The sequence below is a fragment of the Ranitomeya imitator genome, chromosome 8 (assembly GCF_032444005.1).
Source record: "Ranitomeya imitator isolate aRanImi1 chromosome 8, aRanImi1.pri, whole genome shotgun sequence".
NCBI classification, from domain to species: domain Eukaryota; kingdom Metazoa; phylum Chordata; class Amphibia; order Anura; family Dendrobatidae; genus Ranitomeya; species Ranitomeya imitator.
The window spans coordinates 95,249,991-95,266,069 of NC_091289.1; the positions used below are offsets into that span (position 1 = coordinate 95,249,991).

The window sequence follows — 16,079 nt, forward strand, 5'->3', positions numbered from 1 at the left end:
CCGTGCTGCTTTTTTTTCCGCGAAAAAAATGCATTGTGGAATGTGGATAAAACGCAGCATGTTCATTAATTTTGTGGAATTTTGGCGGATTTGCAGCTATATTATTGTATTGGGAAGCTCCGGAAAAACACAAACAAAAGTGGATTTCATGTGAAAGGAGTCCGGTTTTTATCAGGAAAATTCTGCAAACATTCTGCAATGTGGGCACATATCCTTATAAATAATATTTCCCACATGTTTGCTATACATCAGCATCATTTGTTAAATGTTATATTTTGCTAGCATCTTGGGAGGTTTACATATGTAGCAGTAATTTTTCATTTTTTCAAGAAAATTTACAAAATTTTTTTAGGGGCCTATCGAGGTTTGAAGTGACTCTGGGGGGTCCTATATATTGGAAAATACCCAAAACTGATACAATTTTAAAAACAACACCTCCTGACATACTGAAAACTGCTGACAGTTTATTAACCCTTCAGGTGCTTTTCAGGAATTAATACAAAGTGGCATGATAGGAATGAAAAAGTTGATTTTTACAACATAAATGTCATAGACTTTTTAACAGGTCAGTGTTGCCGGCAGACTCCAAGGTCGCTATTTGCTTGTGACTTGCCATGACAAACATCAGGACCACGCAATCGTGATCTCAGTGTGCCGATGGTGATAAAGCGGGGGAGAAGCCACACTCTTCTAAACATTTATATGACAGTCGTTGACAGCAGCATCTAAGGGGTTAAACAGATATGGACGGTGACAACACTGATCGTGGCTGATACAGCAAATTGTCAGCTATAGTGTCCAGCCGACAGCTACTTGTCTCCTGTATGGGGATGCTATTCTCTTATATCTTAGGTCAGTTAAGATGTATTGGCGGTCAGTAAGGGCCAACAGTAGTAAATTTAACGGTTTAGTAACTTAAACTCTAGTAGTTTAACTGTTTTTGTCTTTTAACCATTGTAATTTTGTGATGTGCTCTTCACAGGGTAACCAGGAGCCAACAGCTACTCCGGAGACCATGGTTCAACCTTTTGCAGCCATCCCTTTCCCGCCACCACCACAGAATGGCTTGTCCACAGAATATGGGAGTCAGCATGCACAAGACTATGCGGCTTCTTCCACAGACCACGGGCTCCCACTCTATGGGGGAGGGCAAGGTCATGCAGAGCATAATGCCCCTGCTGCAAGCACAGCGAATACGTCTAGTACGGTGCGTGTGTACTTAAGTCTAAACCTGTCTGAAAAAATAGTTGCATATTTAATTGTACGGATAAAAATTTCCTTGCTATTTACAGTATAATTTAACACTTTTCTTATTAGGAAGACTTTTTTTAAGGGAATATGTCACCAGGTTGTCCAATTATAAACTAAAACTCAGACCTTTTAAAAGGGTTTATCCAGGACTATGTAATTTTTACTATGGCCTAAGAACGAACAGGCAGGTAGTTGCTAACTGCCTGTTGTTCTCCATGTTGATCTCTAACACAGAATTGTCAGATGGCTCCTGCCTGCAATTCAGCATCTTCCACTGACATGTTGACAGAGCAGTAGCTTTCCTTCTGCTTTGCTCTGTTGATGGGGCATAATTTGTTTGGGTTTTCTCTTATACGGAAAGCTATAGCGCTTGCCGAATAAGCTGCAGAGGGAACCCGGCTGTTCGCTGGGCTCTCCATGCATGTGTTGTGACTGACACAGCCACGACACATGAAACTGCAGCGCTGATCAGCCGGCGTGATCCGGGAAGCCGGGATCCCTCTGCAGCTTATTCAGCAAGCCCTATAGCTTTCCGAATAAGAGGGTGTTCTGTCTTCATACACGTTGATACGGTGTGTGATCCAACATACAGCATAAATGACTAATGTCTTCCAAATAAGCAGACTGTTCTCTGTAGTCTAACTTGTTTATTGGTAACAGATATTGAAATGCGGTAAAACTAAAGGAATACAAATGACATATATAAGTATTGGGCTAAACAATCACACAGCTGATACTTTACAACTGACAAAGTATACAGTATGATGCACCCTACGTACATAACTACATACAGTAAGTCCCTGGTAATCACATTTCCTGTGTACTGACTGCTATACAGTTAATCACATTCTGTACAACACTACATTGCAAGAACAGGGATAATTATCTTACCGGATAAACTTAATCAGGATGGCAAGTAAGTGAGGTAGTTCAGCACAGCAGAAGAACACGGGTGTCCAGGAAGAACACAGAGAGAAAATGGAGGTTCCTCATCCCAAAATGCCTTGGTGCAATCCCACAATGCAACACTCTAATTATTACTAGAAAAACACAGGTTATAAATAGAACCACCACTGGGTGCCATAACACAGCAAACCAAAACACTAAAAGTACTAGAACTTTAATGCATGATACGAACACCCTGTCCTTCATTAGGATGGACAGAACAGAGGTAACCCGAACAAATTTGCTCAACTCAACTGCTGACATCACGCTGATGACAGCCATCTCCCTCGCTGTCAATCAGCATTGTCGACAGAGCAGACACAAGAAGAGCTGCTCTGTTAATTTGGAGCAGCTGAGTCGCTGGCAGGAGCGGTTTCTGATCTCTCTGAGCCGGTGCCATGTAAAACAGTTAGGTAGTTGCCTGTTAGTAACTACCTGACTGTTACTTTTTAGGCTCATAGTATAAATTAAATAAAAACCCTGGGCACCCTTTTAATGCATTTCACATCAGTCTGTCATACTATATAGAAGTCCCCAAACCCCTCTGCATATCCCACATTATCCCATATACTTTTTTTTATAACCCCTTCTTTGCTTCCCAATACGGCACAGTCCAGTCCCATGGGAGTTCCTGGTCTTGCTTGGTTCCTCCTCGTAATCTCACTCATCCTGTCCTGCTTCATGTGAATGTGAATGACTCTTCCTACTGTGGGATAACACAAGGTATTTTTGGGATGTGCGGTGGGTTGGGGACTTGTATACAGGTTGCTAGACTGCTGTAAAGGAGGCATTAAATGTGGTGGCTTTAGTGTATATTTGGAAAAGCTAGTGACAGGGCCACTTTTTAATAGCATTACTTTTATTTTAAACTAGCTGAAGAGCCTGGCGTTGCCTGGGCATAGTAAATATCTGTGGTTAGTTATAGCACGTCACTTCTCTTATTTTCCCATCACGCTTCTCATTTTCCCAATCACATCTTTCATTTTCCCCCTCACATCTCTCATTTTCTCCCTCACACCTCTCATTTTCTCCCTCACTCCTCTCATTCCCCCCTAACACTTGTCATTTCGACCTCACATCTGTCATTTTCCGATCACTCCACTATTTTCCCTCACTCCTCTCATTTTGCACTCACACCTTTTCATTTTCACCTCAGTATATATATGTTTGTCATCTCCCTTATATATAGTATACACCTGTATGTCATCTCCTGTATATAGTATATACCTGTATGTCATCTCCCCTGTATATAGTATATACCTGCTGTGTCATCTCCCCTGTATATAGTATATACCTGTATGTCATCTCCTCCTATATATAGTATATACCTGTATGTCATCTCCTCCTATATATAGTATATACCTGTATGTCATCTCCTCCTATATATAGTATATACCTGTATGTCATCTCCTCCTATATATAGTATATACCTGTATGTCATCTCCTCCTGTATATAGTATATACCTGTCATCTTCTATATATAGCATATACCTGTATGTCATCTCCTCCTGTATATAGTATATACCTGTATGTCATCTTCTATATATAGCATATATCTGTATGTCATCTCCTCCTGTATATAGTATATACCTGTAGATAATCTGACTCCTGTATATAGTATATACCTGTGTCATCTCCTCCTGTATATAGTATATACCTGTATGTCATCTCCTGTATATAGTATGTACCTGTATGTCATCTCCTCTATATAGTATATACCTGTGTGTCATCTCTCCTCTATCTATCTATCTATCTATCTATCTATCTATCTATCTATCTATCTATCTATCTATATATATATATATATATATATATATATATATATATGTATATTATTGTCTAAGGGTTTTTCTGTCTGTCTGTCCTGGAAATCCCGCGTCTCTGGTCGAGGCCTGGCGGCCTTGACCAATCAATCAGCAACGGGCACAGCGACGAAGATGTCATAAAGGACGTAGACATCTCACGTTTCTGATTCATCGACGGGCACAGTATCGACGTAGATGTCATAATGGTTGCCATGGCGACGATGTCATAAAGGTTGCCTCGACCAATCGGCGACGGGCACAGTCTGCCGCGAATTCTGGAATCATCATTGTCCATATACTACGGGGACATGCATATTCTAGAATACCCGATGCGTTAGAATCGGGCCACAATCTAGTATACTATATATCTGTGTGTCATCTCCCCTGTATATAGTATATACCTGTGTGATCTCCTGTATTAGACCATTAGACCTCGTTAACACGTTATTTGCTCAGTATTCTTACCTCAGTATTTGTAAGCTAAATTGGCAGCCTGATAAATCCCCAGCCAACAGGAAGCCCTCCCCCCTGGCAGTATCTATTAGCTCACACATACACATAATAGACAGGTTATGTGACTGCCAGCTGCCGTATTTCCTATATGGTACATTTGTTGCTCTTGTAGTTTGTCTGCTTATTAATCAGATTTTTATTTTTGAAGTCTAATAACAGACTTGTGTGTGTTTTAGGGCGAGTTTCGTTTGTCAAGTTGTGTGTGAGTTTTGTGTGGCAACATGCGTGTAGCAACTTTTTGTGTGTCGAGTTGCATGTGACAGGTTAGTGTAGCAAGTTGTGTGCAGCAAGTTTTGCGCATGGCGAGTTTTGCGCGTGGTGAGTTTTATGTCTGGTGCCTTTTGAGTATGTGCAAGTTTTGTGTGAGGCAACTTTTGCATGTGTTGCAAATTTTGTGCATGTGGCAATTTTTCCGCGTGTGCAAGTTTTGCGTGTGGCGAGTTTTCCATGAGGTGAGTTTTGCACTTGTGGCGAGTTTTGCGTGAGCCTAGTTTTTGCATGTGGCGAGTTTTGCGCGTGGCGAGTTTTGAGCGGCGACTTTTGTGTTTCGACTTTTATGTGGCGAGGTTGGTGTATATGTGGTGAAATGTGTGCTGAGGGTGGTATATGTGTTCAAGCACGTGGTAGTGTGTGGCGCATTTTGTGTGTGTGTTCATATCCCCGTGTGTGGTGAGTATCCCATGTCGGGGCCCCACCTTAGCAACTGATCGGTGTATATACTCTTTATTCGGACTCCCATGACAGCACTACGAGAGAGAGGATCCGCCCTTAAGGAACCGGAAACCTACAGATACAAAAGGGCGGCACCTCTCCCATGCATCAGTTGGTTTCCTGTTCCTGAAGGGACTGGATCCTACGAAAGATTACCAGGATTCCAGGCCGGCCGGACCGAATTAGGTAGCGAGAGGGTCTCCTACCTCGGCCGGTGCGGGGTACCTGAAGGAGACACGGTGGCTCTGGGGGGCTGCACGGCAGTGTCTCATCAGCGTGGAGCGGTCGCCAGGGGGTGTCCGATCTCCGAAGCCGGCGCTTGGTAAGTGTACTGTTCCCCTCCCTTGAGCGGCTTAGGGGGGGCTCTGAGGGGTCGGCGGCATTGAAGGGGCGCCACCCGGAGTCTCCTGGCAAGGCTCGGCGTCCCACTTTGTTCACAGCGCTAACAGGAAAAACCGGAGAGGAAAGGCTCCTTACCACCTGCGCAGAAGCGTCGGTATCCCTTTGATGACCCAGCAGTGGGTAATTGGGAAAAGGCCCCAAAGCTGGACGCGGCAATTGCCAAGGTGGCAAAGCGATCCTCTCTCCCGTTTGAGGATATGGGAACACTTAAAGACCCCCTGGATAGGAAAGTGGATACCTTCCTAAAAGGAACCTGGGAGATGGCAGCCGGCTCCTTAAAACCTGCGGTGGCGTCAACCTGCACGGCAAGGTCAATAATGGTCTGGCTGGACCAGTTAGAGACCCAATTAAAACAGGGGGCCTCTAGAGATTCCATACTTGCAGCGTTACCAATAATCCAGGAGGGGGCAGCTTTTTTATCGGATGCCTCAATTGACTCTGTTAAGTTGGCGGCTAGGGCAGCAGGTCTTTCTAATGCTGCGAGAAGAGCCCTATGGTTGAAATGCTGGCCGGGGGATATGCAGGCAAAAACAAAGCTCTGCGCTATCCCTTGTAAGGGCGAGTATCTATTTGGACCTACCCTGGATGAACTCCTGGAGAAGGCAGGAGAAGATAAGAAAAAATTTCCTAACCTTTTCAATCCATATCGTCGTCCCTTCAACAAGAGAAGGTTCAATCGGGGAGGAAGGCGCACCTTCTCACCGGGTAGGGATCGTTCCAGATGGGATGATAAGCGAAAAAGAGGCACAGGTCTCATGTTTCGCTGTAACCCGACGGAAAACAAAAAACAAGATCAATGACTGGCAATCCCGGTGGGAGGGAGACTGTCGCATTTCTCGGCAGAATGGTCAAAAATCACAAACAGTGTTTGGATTAAAGACACTGTTTTCCATGGTCTCAAACTTGAGTTTGTCCATACCCCACGGGACAAATTCCAGTTAACACCCTGGCGCTCATCTCCCACTGAACAATTTGCCTTGGAAGAGGAAGTGAAGACTCTTTGCTCCAAAAATGTTTTGATTGAAGTGCCGTATTCTCAGGCAGGGAAAGGGTTCTACTCTCCCCTTTTCCTAATTCAAAAGCCGGATATGTCTTATAGGACCATTATAAACCTTAAGGGTCTCAATAAGTTTTTGGTGAAACATACCTTCAAAATGGAGTCCATCAATTCGACAATAAAAATGCTTTTCAACAATTGTTTTATGGTAGTAGTGGATTTGATAGATGCCTACTATCATGTACCCATTCACGCTGATTTCCAACGATACCTGAGGGTAGCCGTACTAATAGGGGGTAGAATTCAACATTTTCAGTTCAGGGCACTCCCCTTCGGGATAACTTCTGCTCCTAGAGTGTTCACTAAAATAATCGCTGAAGTCATGGCACATTTAAGAGAATCAAATGTCCTTTATAATTCCCTACTTGGATGATTTCCTCATTGTAGGGAACTCGGTAGATCACTGTCTGTCACAATGGGAGGTTACTAAAGCCAAGCTAGAACACCTGGGTTGGATCATAAACTTCGAAAAATCTAAGTTACAGCCCCTAAATATTCAAAAGTTCCTGCGTCTAATGTTGGATTCAGTGACACAACAGTGTCTCCTCCCTATAGAAAAAATAGATCTAATTCAAATTTATGTGTTAAATGCAATCAATACACCTTCCATGACTTAGGCAAGCAATGTCCCTACTTGGGTCACTCACATCTTGCATTCCAGCAGTTAAGTGGGCTCCGATCCACACCAGATCCCTACAAAGAGGTCTTGTTCCATGACAGAGCCTTGGGAGGCGCGTTAAATGGGAAAATAAAGTTAGGGCCAACCACGCTAGATTCCCTTAGGTGGTGGTCAGATAAAAAGAATTTATCAGCAGGGGTCCCCTGGATAGTAAATGTGTCCCGGGTGATAACCACGGATGCCAGCTCTTCAGGGTGGGGAGCCTACATGGGGGACATGGTGGTCCAGGGACAATGGGAACCCTTCACAACATTCTCATCCAACCAAAGGGAGTTGTTGGCGGTTGAATTGGCTGTTAAAAAATTCCTCATATACAGTGGGGCAAAAAAGTATTTAGTCAGTCAGCAATAGTGCAAGTTCCACCACTTAAAAAGATGAGAGGCGTCTGTAATTTACATCATAGGTAGACCTCAACTATGGGAGACAAACTGAGAAAAAAAAATCAAGAAAATCACATTGTCTGTTTTTTTAACATTTTATTTGCATATTATGGTGGAAAATAAGTATTTGGTCAGAAACAAAATTTCATCTCAATACTTTGTAATATATCCTTTGTTGGCAATGACAGAGGTCAAACGTTTTCTGTAAGTCTTCACAAGGTTGCCACACACTGTTGTTGGTATGTTGGCCCATTCCTCCATGCAGATCTCCTCTAGAGCAGTGATGTTTTTGGCTTTTCGCTTGGCAACACGGACTTTCAACTCCCTCCAAAGGTTTTCTATAGGGTTGAGATCTGGAGACTGGCTAGGCCACTCCAGGACCTTGAAATGCTTCTTACGAAGCCACTCCTTCGTTGCCCTGGCGGTGTGCTTTGGATCATTGTCATGTTGAAAGACCCAGCCACGTTTCATCTTCAATGCCCTTGCTGATGGAAGGAGGTTTGCACTCAAAATCTCACGATACATGGCCCCATTCATTCTTTCATGTACCCGGATCAGTCGTCCTGGCCCCTTTGCAGAGAAACAGCCCCAAAGCATGATATTTCCACCACCATGCTTTACAGTAGGTATGGTGTTTGATGGATGCAACTGAGTATTCTTTTTCATCCAAACACGACAAGTTGTGTTTCTACCAAACAGTTCCAGTTTGGTTTAATCAGACCATAGGACATTCTCCCAAAACTCCTCTGGATCATCCAAATGCTCTCTAGCAAACTTCAGACGGGCCCGGACATGTACTGGCTTAAGCAGTGAGACACGTCTGGCACTGCAGGATCTGAGTCCATGGTCGCTTAGTGTGTTACTTATGGTAGGCCTTGTTACATTGGTCCCAGCTCTCTGCAGTTCATTCACTAGGTCCCCCTGCGTGGTTCTGGGATTTTTGCTCACTGTTCTTGTGATCATTCTGACCCCACGGGGTGGGATTTTGCGTGGAGCCCCAGATCAAGGGAGATTATCAGTGGTCTTGTATGTCTTCCATTTTCTAATTATTGCTCCCACTGTTGATTTCTTCCCTCCAAGCTGGTTGGCTATTGCAGATTCAGTCTTCCCAGCCTGGTGCAGGGCTACAATTTTGTTTCTGGTGTCCTTTGACAGCTCTTTGGTCTTCACCATAGTGGAGTTTGGAGTCAGACTGTTTGAGGGTGTGCACAGGTGTCTTTTTATACTGATAACAAGTTTAAACAGGTGACATTACTACAGGTAATGAGTGGAGGAAAGAGGAGACTCTTAAAGAAGAAGTTACAGGTCTGTGAGAGCCAGAAATCTTGATTGTTTGTTTCTGACCAAATACTTATTTTCCACCATAATATGCAAATAAAATGATAAAAAAAACAGACAATGTGATTTTCTGGATTTTTTTTTTCTCAGTTTGCCTCCCATAGTTGAGGTCTACCTATGATGTAAATTACAGACGCCTCTCATCTTTTTAAGTGGTGGAACTTGCACTATTGCTGACTGACTAAATACTTTTTTGCCCCACTGTATCTGCAGGGCCAGCACGTCAGAATTCTGTCGGACAACAGAGTTGCAGTCGCTTACATAAACCGGCAAGGGGGAACTCGTTCCGAGACATTGATGCAAATCACGGATCGATTGTTCCAGGTGGCAGAGCTCAATTTTCTATCTTTGACGGCTCTCCACATCAAAGGAAAGGAAAATGTGGCAGCAGATTTCCTCAGCCGAAACATGTTAAGACAAGGAGAGTGGTCTCTCAACAAAGACATTTTCAATCTGATCGTCTGCAGATGGGGTCAACCAGTGGTAGACCTGTTCGCCACCAGAAACAGAAAAGTAAAACTTTTTTTGCTCGCTAAATCCCAGGGAGAATCCCTTGGCGGTGGACGCGTTTCTGATAAAATGGGATTTTCCACTGGCCTATGCTTTCCCACCACTGAACCTGATACCTCTAGTGGTGAGGAAAATCAGGGAGGATCGAGCGAAAGTCATCCTTATCGCCCCCTTTTGGCCCAGAAGAATCTGGTTTGCCTGGCTCAAGACAATGTCTGTATCTGTTCCCTGGGTACTACCAGAGATCCCGAACCTGCTTTCTCAGGGACCGATCTCCCATCCACAAGTGGCAGCGCTCCATTTAACGGTGTGGAGTTTGAACGGTCACTATTAGTGGGGAAAGGCTTCTCTCCAAATTTAGTCGAGACGCTCCTAAAGAGTAGAAAGCAAATAACTACAAAAATCTACTCTAGAACTTGGAGGAAGTTCTTGTCTTGTTCAAGATTTGACATCCGAGACGGGGTACCAATACAACAAATCTTAGAGTTCCTACAGAGGGGTTTCGAGTTAAAACTCTCTACTAGTACCCTTAGAGTACAGGTCTCAGCTCTGGGTGCCCTGTTTTCATGCAATATAGCTAACAATTATTGGATAGTGAGGTTTATGAAGGCAGTTAGTAGATCTAGACCGGTATATAAGGATAGAACAGTTCCATGGGATTTAAATTTAGTTCTGTCCTCTCTAACAAAACCCCCCCTTTGAACCTCTGCAAGAGGCCTCGATCAAAATGTTGACACTTAAGACAGCCTTCTTGATTGCCATAACCTCAGCTCGCAGGATAGGGGATATCCAGGCGCTTTCCAGAGCTCCTCCATACACAGAAATCTTATCAGACAGAGTAGTCCTTAGACCAAACCCGGCATATCTGCCGAAGGTAGCGTCACGTTTCCATAGATCACAGGAGATAGTTTTGCCATCCTTTATTCCTAATCCCTCTAATCCTAAAGAGCAGGAGCTTCATACGTTAGACGTTAGGAGATCTCTCCTTCAGTATATCTCAGCTACTGATAATTGGAAGAAAGATGGAGCACTGTTTCTTTCCTTCCAAGGTCCAAGGAAAGGATTGAGTGTCAAAATATTCACTAGCCAAATGGATTAGGGAAACTATATCTCTAGCTTACACAGCAGGTGGGGGGCCAGCTCCGCAGAATCTAAAGGCACATTCCACCCGGGCCATGGCGTCATCCTGGGCAGAGAGATCTGGAGTGTCAGTGGAGCAAATATGTAAGGCGGCCACTTGGTCATCTCCTTCCACTTTCTTTAAACACTATCGGTTGGATTTGGGGTCCTCCTCTGATCTCTCCTTTGGGTTAAGGGTGCTACAGACTATAGTCCCTCCTTAAGGTAGCTTACATCTCTGTAAATCTCTCGTAGTGCTGTCATGGGAGTCCGAATAAAGCATTATGCTACTTACTGGTAGCGGCATTTTTCGGAGGCCCATGACAGCACCCTTAGTTCCCTCCCTATTCACGTGGGGGTAGCACTTCCTGATATGTAAATAGTGTAGTATGTTGTGAATTCTGTGGCTGAATTCACTCCTGTGGTCACAAGTGGTACTGCAGCTTCTGAGCTTCCTCCCTCAGGTGTTCTGGTGAGCTCGTTAACTGCTTCATTACTTAACTCCGCCTGATGCTGCTATCCTTGCTCCTTGTCAATGTTTCAGTGTTGGATCTGAGCTTCTCCTGATTGTTCCTGTGACCTGCTGCTCTGTATAGCCGTTAGTTCGGCATGGTGGGGTTTTTTTTTTGCCCCCTTTGCGTGGTTTTGCTTTAGGGTTTTTTGTAGACTTCAAAGTTCGCTTTACTGTCCTCGCTCTGTCCTAGAATATCGGGCCCCACTTTGCTGAATCTATTTCATCCCTACGTTTTGTCTTTTCATCTTACTCACAGTCATTATATGTGGGGGGCTGCCTTTTCCTTTGGGGAATTTCTCTGGGGCAAGTCAGGCCTATTTTTCTATCTTCAGGCTAGCTAGTTTCTTAGGCTGTGCCGAGTTGCCTAGGTAGTTGTTAGGCGCAATCCACAGCCGCTTTTAGTTGTGTTTAGGATAGGATCAGGTGTGCAGTCTACAGAGTTTCCACGTCTCAGAGCTCGTTCTTGTATTTTTGGGTATTTGTCAGATCACTGTGTGCGCTCTGATCGCTATGCACACTGTGTTTCTGGATTGCCTTCATAACACCTGTCATTAGCAAACATAACCGTAGTATGTAAATCTCACATATGGTGTCTGGTTACAGTATAGTAGATTATTTTTTGTTTCCAAATGTATATAATGTATACTTGTGTGCCACTAACCGCGGTAGTCCTCTCAGGCTCTGAAATACAACTGATGCATGGGAGAGGTGCCGCCCTTTTGTATCTGTAGGTTTCCTGTTCCTTAAGGGCGGATCCTCTCTCTCGTAGTGCTGTCATGGGCCTCCGAAAAATGCCGCTACCAGTAAGTAGCTTAATGCTTTTGCGCCATCGCTCTCATTCTTTAAGTCCCCCCTTGTTCACATCTGGCAGCTGTCAATTTGCCTCCAACACTTTTCCTTTCACTTTTCCCCATTATGTAGATAGGGGCAAAATTGTTTGGTGAATTGGAAAGCGTTGAGTTAAAATTTCGCCTCACAACATAGCCTATGATGCTCTCAGGGTCCAGACGTGTGACTGTGCAAAATTTTGTGGCTGTAGCTGCAACGGTGCAGATGCCAATCCCGGACATACACACATATACACACACGCACGCGCGCGCACGCACACGCACGCACATACACACATTCAGCTTTATATAGTAGATTAATTTCTTAAAATTCCTTTTAAGGGGTGTCCGGTACTAGATAACCTCTCCTTAATGGCTGTAATGACATCATAAAACAAAACCACTGCACACTTGACATATGAGCTAGCACTGTACCTACGATGCCAGCGCTGAGGTCCGCAGTGTTCAGGTGACCATGTTACATGGCCTCCATGAGAGAGATGCGGGCAGGCATGTGCACAAGGGAGGACAAAGTGAGCGTGCCTGCACCGAGGTTGTCTGGAGCAATGTGTGTGTAATGCACCTTCCCAGGCTGTACTGCTTAGAAATGGATTGACACGCAGATTCACTCTCTGGAGATTATTTGTGTCTAGTAGCAAAATAGAGAGATGCACAGATTGAGATGTAATATACTTAGAGATTGAAATATATATTTCAATCGCTATCTGGAAACTTGCTTTTTACTTGAACATTTTAAACGTCATGAAAACATCAAAACCTCATATGCCATAAATCCTGAAGGATTTGGATTTCCCCCCCCCAAAAAAATGAGCCTGAATTTCCCCTTTCCCCACACCTTCCTTTTTGGGTGATTAATTGCTGGCCAACCATCCAATGACTTAAAACATTTGGCTGGTCCACATATAACTCTGCAATGATATTTTAAACCGTCATTGAATAATGAGCAGCTGCAGTGACATTGCGCAGGAGCAAGAATCCGACTTTCAGACTCCCCATAGAGAAGGCACAATTAATTACCACGTCTTCCCATTGCAGCCATCATGTCATCATCATCAATGTCTGGTGGTTGGTACGACCCGCTGGGGTTTGCCAATTTCAGCCTCGCATTCCAACTCCTGAATTTACCTAGATCTACTATTGTTCTAAGTAAATAAATAATAAGTAAAAAATTTACATTTTCATTATGTAACAATTGTTTAATGGCCTAAAAAATGTGAAATACAAATTTCCTTGTTTTTCCTGCCAAATGTGCCCCTCAGAGAGTTACATAAAAATGAGATCCTGCGTGTCCTAAAGGGCAGTAATCAAACAAGACCATTTTTTGAGCTCTTAAAACCTCTTGTACAGAATAGCGAAAGTATGAATGGGTAAAAACATCACCTCAGTGTGGCTGCCTTTTTATTTAACATCTGGCTGTATAAAATACTGCATGCTTTACAAATGGCTCTCTCCCAATGGGCTTCCCTATAACGCTTGAATCACTGGAAAAGTGTTAAAAATGTAACAGATATGTAACACTGAGGCCATTACCATTGCTAGGATATGTTATTAGACTATAAAACACTTTTGATCACTTTTTGATAAGGAGGGTCTCAATCCTGAGGGGCTTGATGCAATCTTATTTCCATCCTTTCACTTCTATTCTTGCATTCATGTTACGAGATGATTGAACAGCACAAGCAATATAAACTTGGATATACAATTTTTGCCAAGATGTTCTTATGCATTTTTCTGTCAATGTAACCCTTGCAAACTGCAGAATCTTGAATGCTGTGTCTTCAATGGAAAGTGTGATTGTTTGCAAGTGGCTTATCTCTTGGTGTCCACCATTTTTAATTTCATGCTAGCAGACAGATGGAGCTCAGCCAGAAGGGCAACAGCTGCAAACGCAAAACAATGAGATCGCTGAAACAAAAGCAACGCCGAAGCGACTTCATGTCTCCAACATACCATTTCGATTTCGGGACCCTGATCTACGGCAAATGTTTGGAGTAAGTAATCCGTATAATTCTGCTTAATCAGGTTATAGATTGAGAACCATTGCATGCTACTGGCAAATAAATAAATTGTAAATCCTTTACTTAAAATTGTAATGTTTTTAAGTGAATTTATTTTTTTCTGCAGCAATTTGGAAAAATTCTTGATGTAGAAATAATTTTTAATGAAAGAGGCTCAAAGGTAAGTAAAAGCTATTTTTTAACTTTGATATAAGCTTCATAACATCTATACAAAATGTAACTTGCGATAAATATATTCCCAAAGATTTCAGTTTAAAGGGAAATATTTGAAATTATATATATATTTTTTGTTCTTCCTAAAGCCCACTTAAGGATTAAAATATTTGAAAATACAAAAAGCATTAAAAATAAATGCATTTATCAGCTATTTCCCCAAAACCAATATTCCAGTTTGTTACCCTAATTTTTCTTTAACAATTTATATGAAGAACTGCAGGCACAATAATAAAGTAAAGAAAAATGCTGAATATTCTGAAAGCTACATCTGTTTAAACACGTGTAACTTAATCTAGATCTTTCCACATCTGGTTCAGTTTAATACATTTAAGTTCAGCCTGTTATTCCCTTTCCTGTTAGAATTGTGGCCGGAGAAAATATCTAATACGTGGCAGTATAATCGGCTCCATATTGTGCAGCGTTGCACAGGCAGAATAACATCTGCCTTTACTATAATTTATGCACAAGCTTTTCACCTGATCTTGCATATGTCACAGCAAAGTATAATGGGCGTTATTTTTTTATAAGGGATCTTTTAGAAAATACCTTAAGGCTATGTGCACACGTTCAGGATTTCTCGCAGAAAATTCCTGAGAAAAAACGGACATTTTCTGCAAGAAATCCGCAAAAAAAACCCGCATGCGTTTTTGCCGAGATTTTACCGCGGTTTTTACGCGTTTTTGCTGCGTTTTTTTCCCAGACACTTCCCAATGCATTTTGTAGTGGGAAATCCGCAAAAAAACTGCAAAATTAATGAACATGCTGCTGTTTTTACCGCAATGCGGTTTTTTTTTTCGCGGAAAAAAACACGCACCATGTGCACAAAACATGCGGAATTCATTTTAAATGATGGGATGCTTATTGTATGCGTGTTTTTTTGCAGTTTTATAACGTTTTTATCGGGAAAAAACGCGAAAAAAACGCAACTTGTGCACACAGCCTAAAACTCCTCACATCCTCCTACCCTGTGCTGCCCTAATGATTACCTTCTCATCTGCTGCTTCATCAGGTTCAGTGTTGTAGGTGGATTGTTTTTCTACATTTAAGAAAATCAAAAATATAAGATTATAAGAATACATATTATATTTAAAAAAAAAAAGCTTTTTTTTATTATAGGGGATAGTCTGATTTTAACCCTTTTATTCTGTGGAGTTTACAAATTACAAAATTGGCTATAATCGGCCATCATTGCTCTAACCATGCTGCCTTCAGACTTTGTTAGGCGCAGCGTTCATTGCCTCCAGTCTGCTGAGCACAGTAATTGTCTGCAGTGGTCATGCACACTATACAGCAGTTGCAATGAGGAGGAAATTAATATACCCAAACAAGTATACAGCATAACAAAATTTAACTGGAAAACCCATTTTAAATGTCTTCTAATGACCACCTTGTTAGCATGGTAAAAAGCCTACCGTATTTTTCAGACTATAAAACACGCACACTTTTCCTCCACAAATTGGGGGGGGGGGGGGGGGGTTGGGGAGGTGCGTCCTATAGTCCAGATGTATAGGAGCCGGCTGCTGCGGCTAAAGCCTGTGCCCATTGCTAAAAGGAAATTAATATTCACTGCGTTCCACGCCCATGGGTGTGGAGGGCAATGAATATTTCTCTTTAATAGCATCCTGGTATTCATGGCCACATCAGAAAAACCTAAATGAAAAAAATAAAAATAAATTACACTTCTCTTTCTGCGCTCCCCCTCAGCGTCTTGTTCCGATGCCAGCAGCTGCTTTTCTTCTAAGCAGCGCACGGCATGAATGTCATGCGCTGCTT

At 42.8% G+C, this 16,079-nt stretch overlaps 1 protein-coding gene across 10 annotated transcripts in view; it reads left to right on the top strand.

The window, feature by feature from the left end:
- RBFOX2 (RNA binding fox-1 homolog 2) overlaps window positions 1-16,079 on the top strand; it is a 314,329-nt gene that overhangs the window by 70,643 nt on the left and 227,607 nt on the right. For 5 of the 10 annotated variants that reach the window (XM_069737176.1, XM_069737178.1, XM_069737175.1 and 2 more), the window contains exons 2-4: window positions 983-1,207; window positions 13,923-14,063; window positions 14,197-14,250. In XM_069737176.1, coding sequence (XP_069593277.1) covers window positions 983-1,207; window positions 13,923-14,063; window positions 14,197-14,250 — 420 coding nt within the window. Of the gene's footprint in view, window positions 1-982; window positions 1,208-13,919; window positions 14,064-14,196; window positions 14,251-16,079 lie in introns of all 10 variants that reach the window. The other 5 variants (XM_069737174.1, XM_069737173.1, XM_069737177.1 and 2 more) reach the window with 1 other exon arrangement.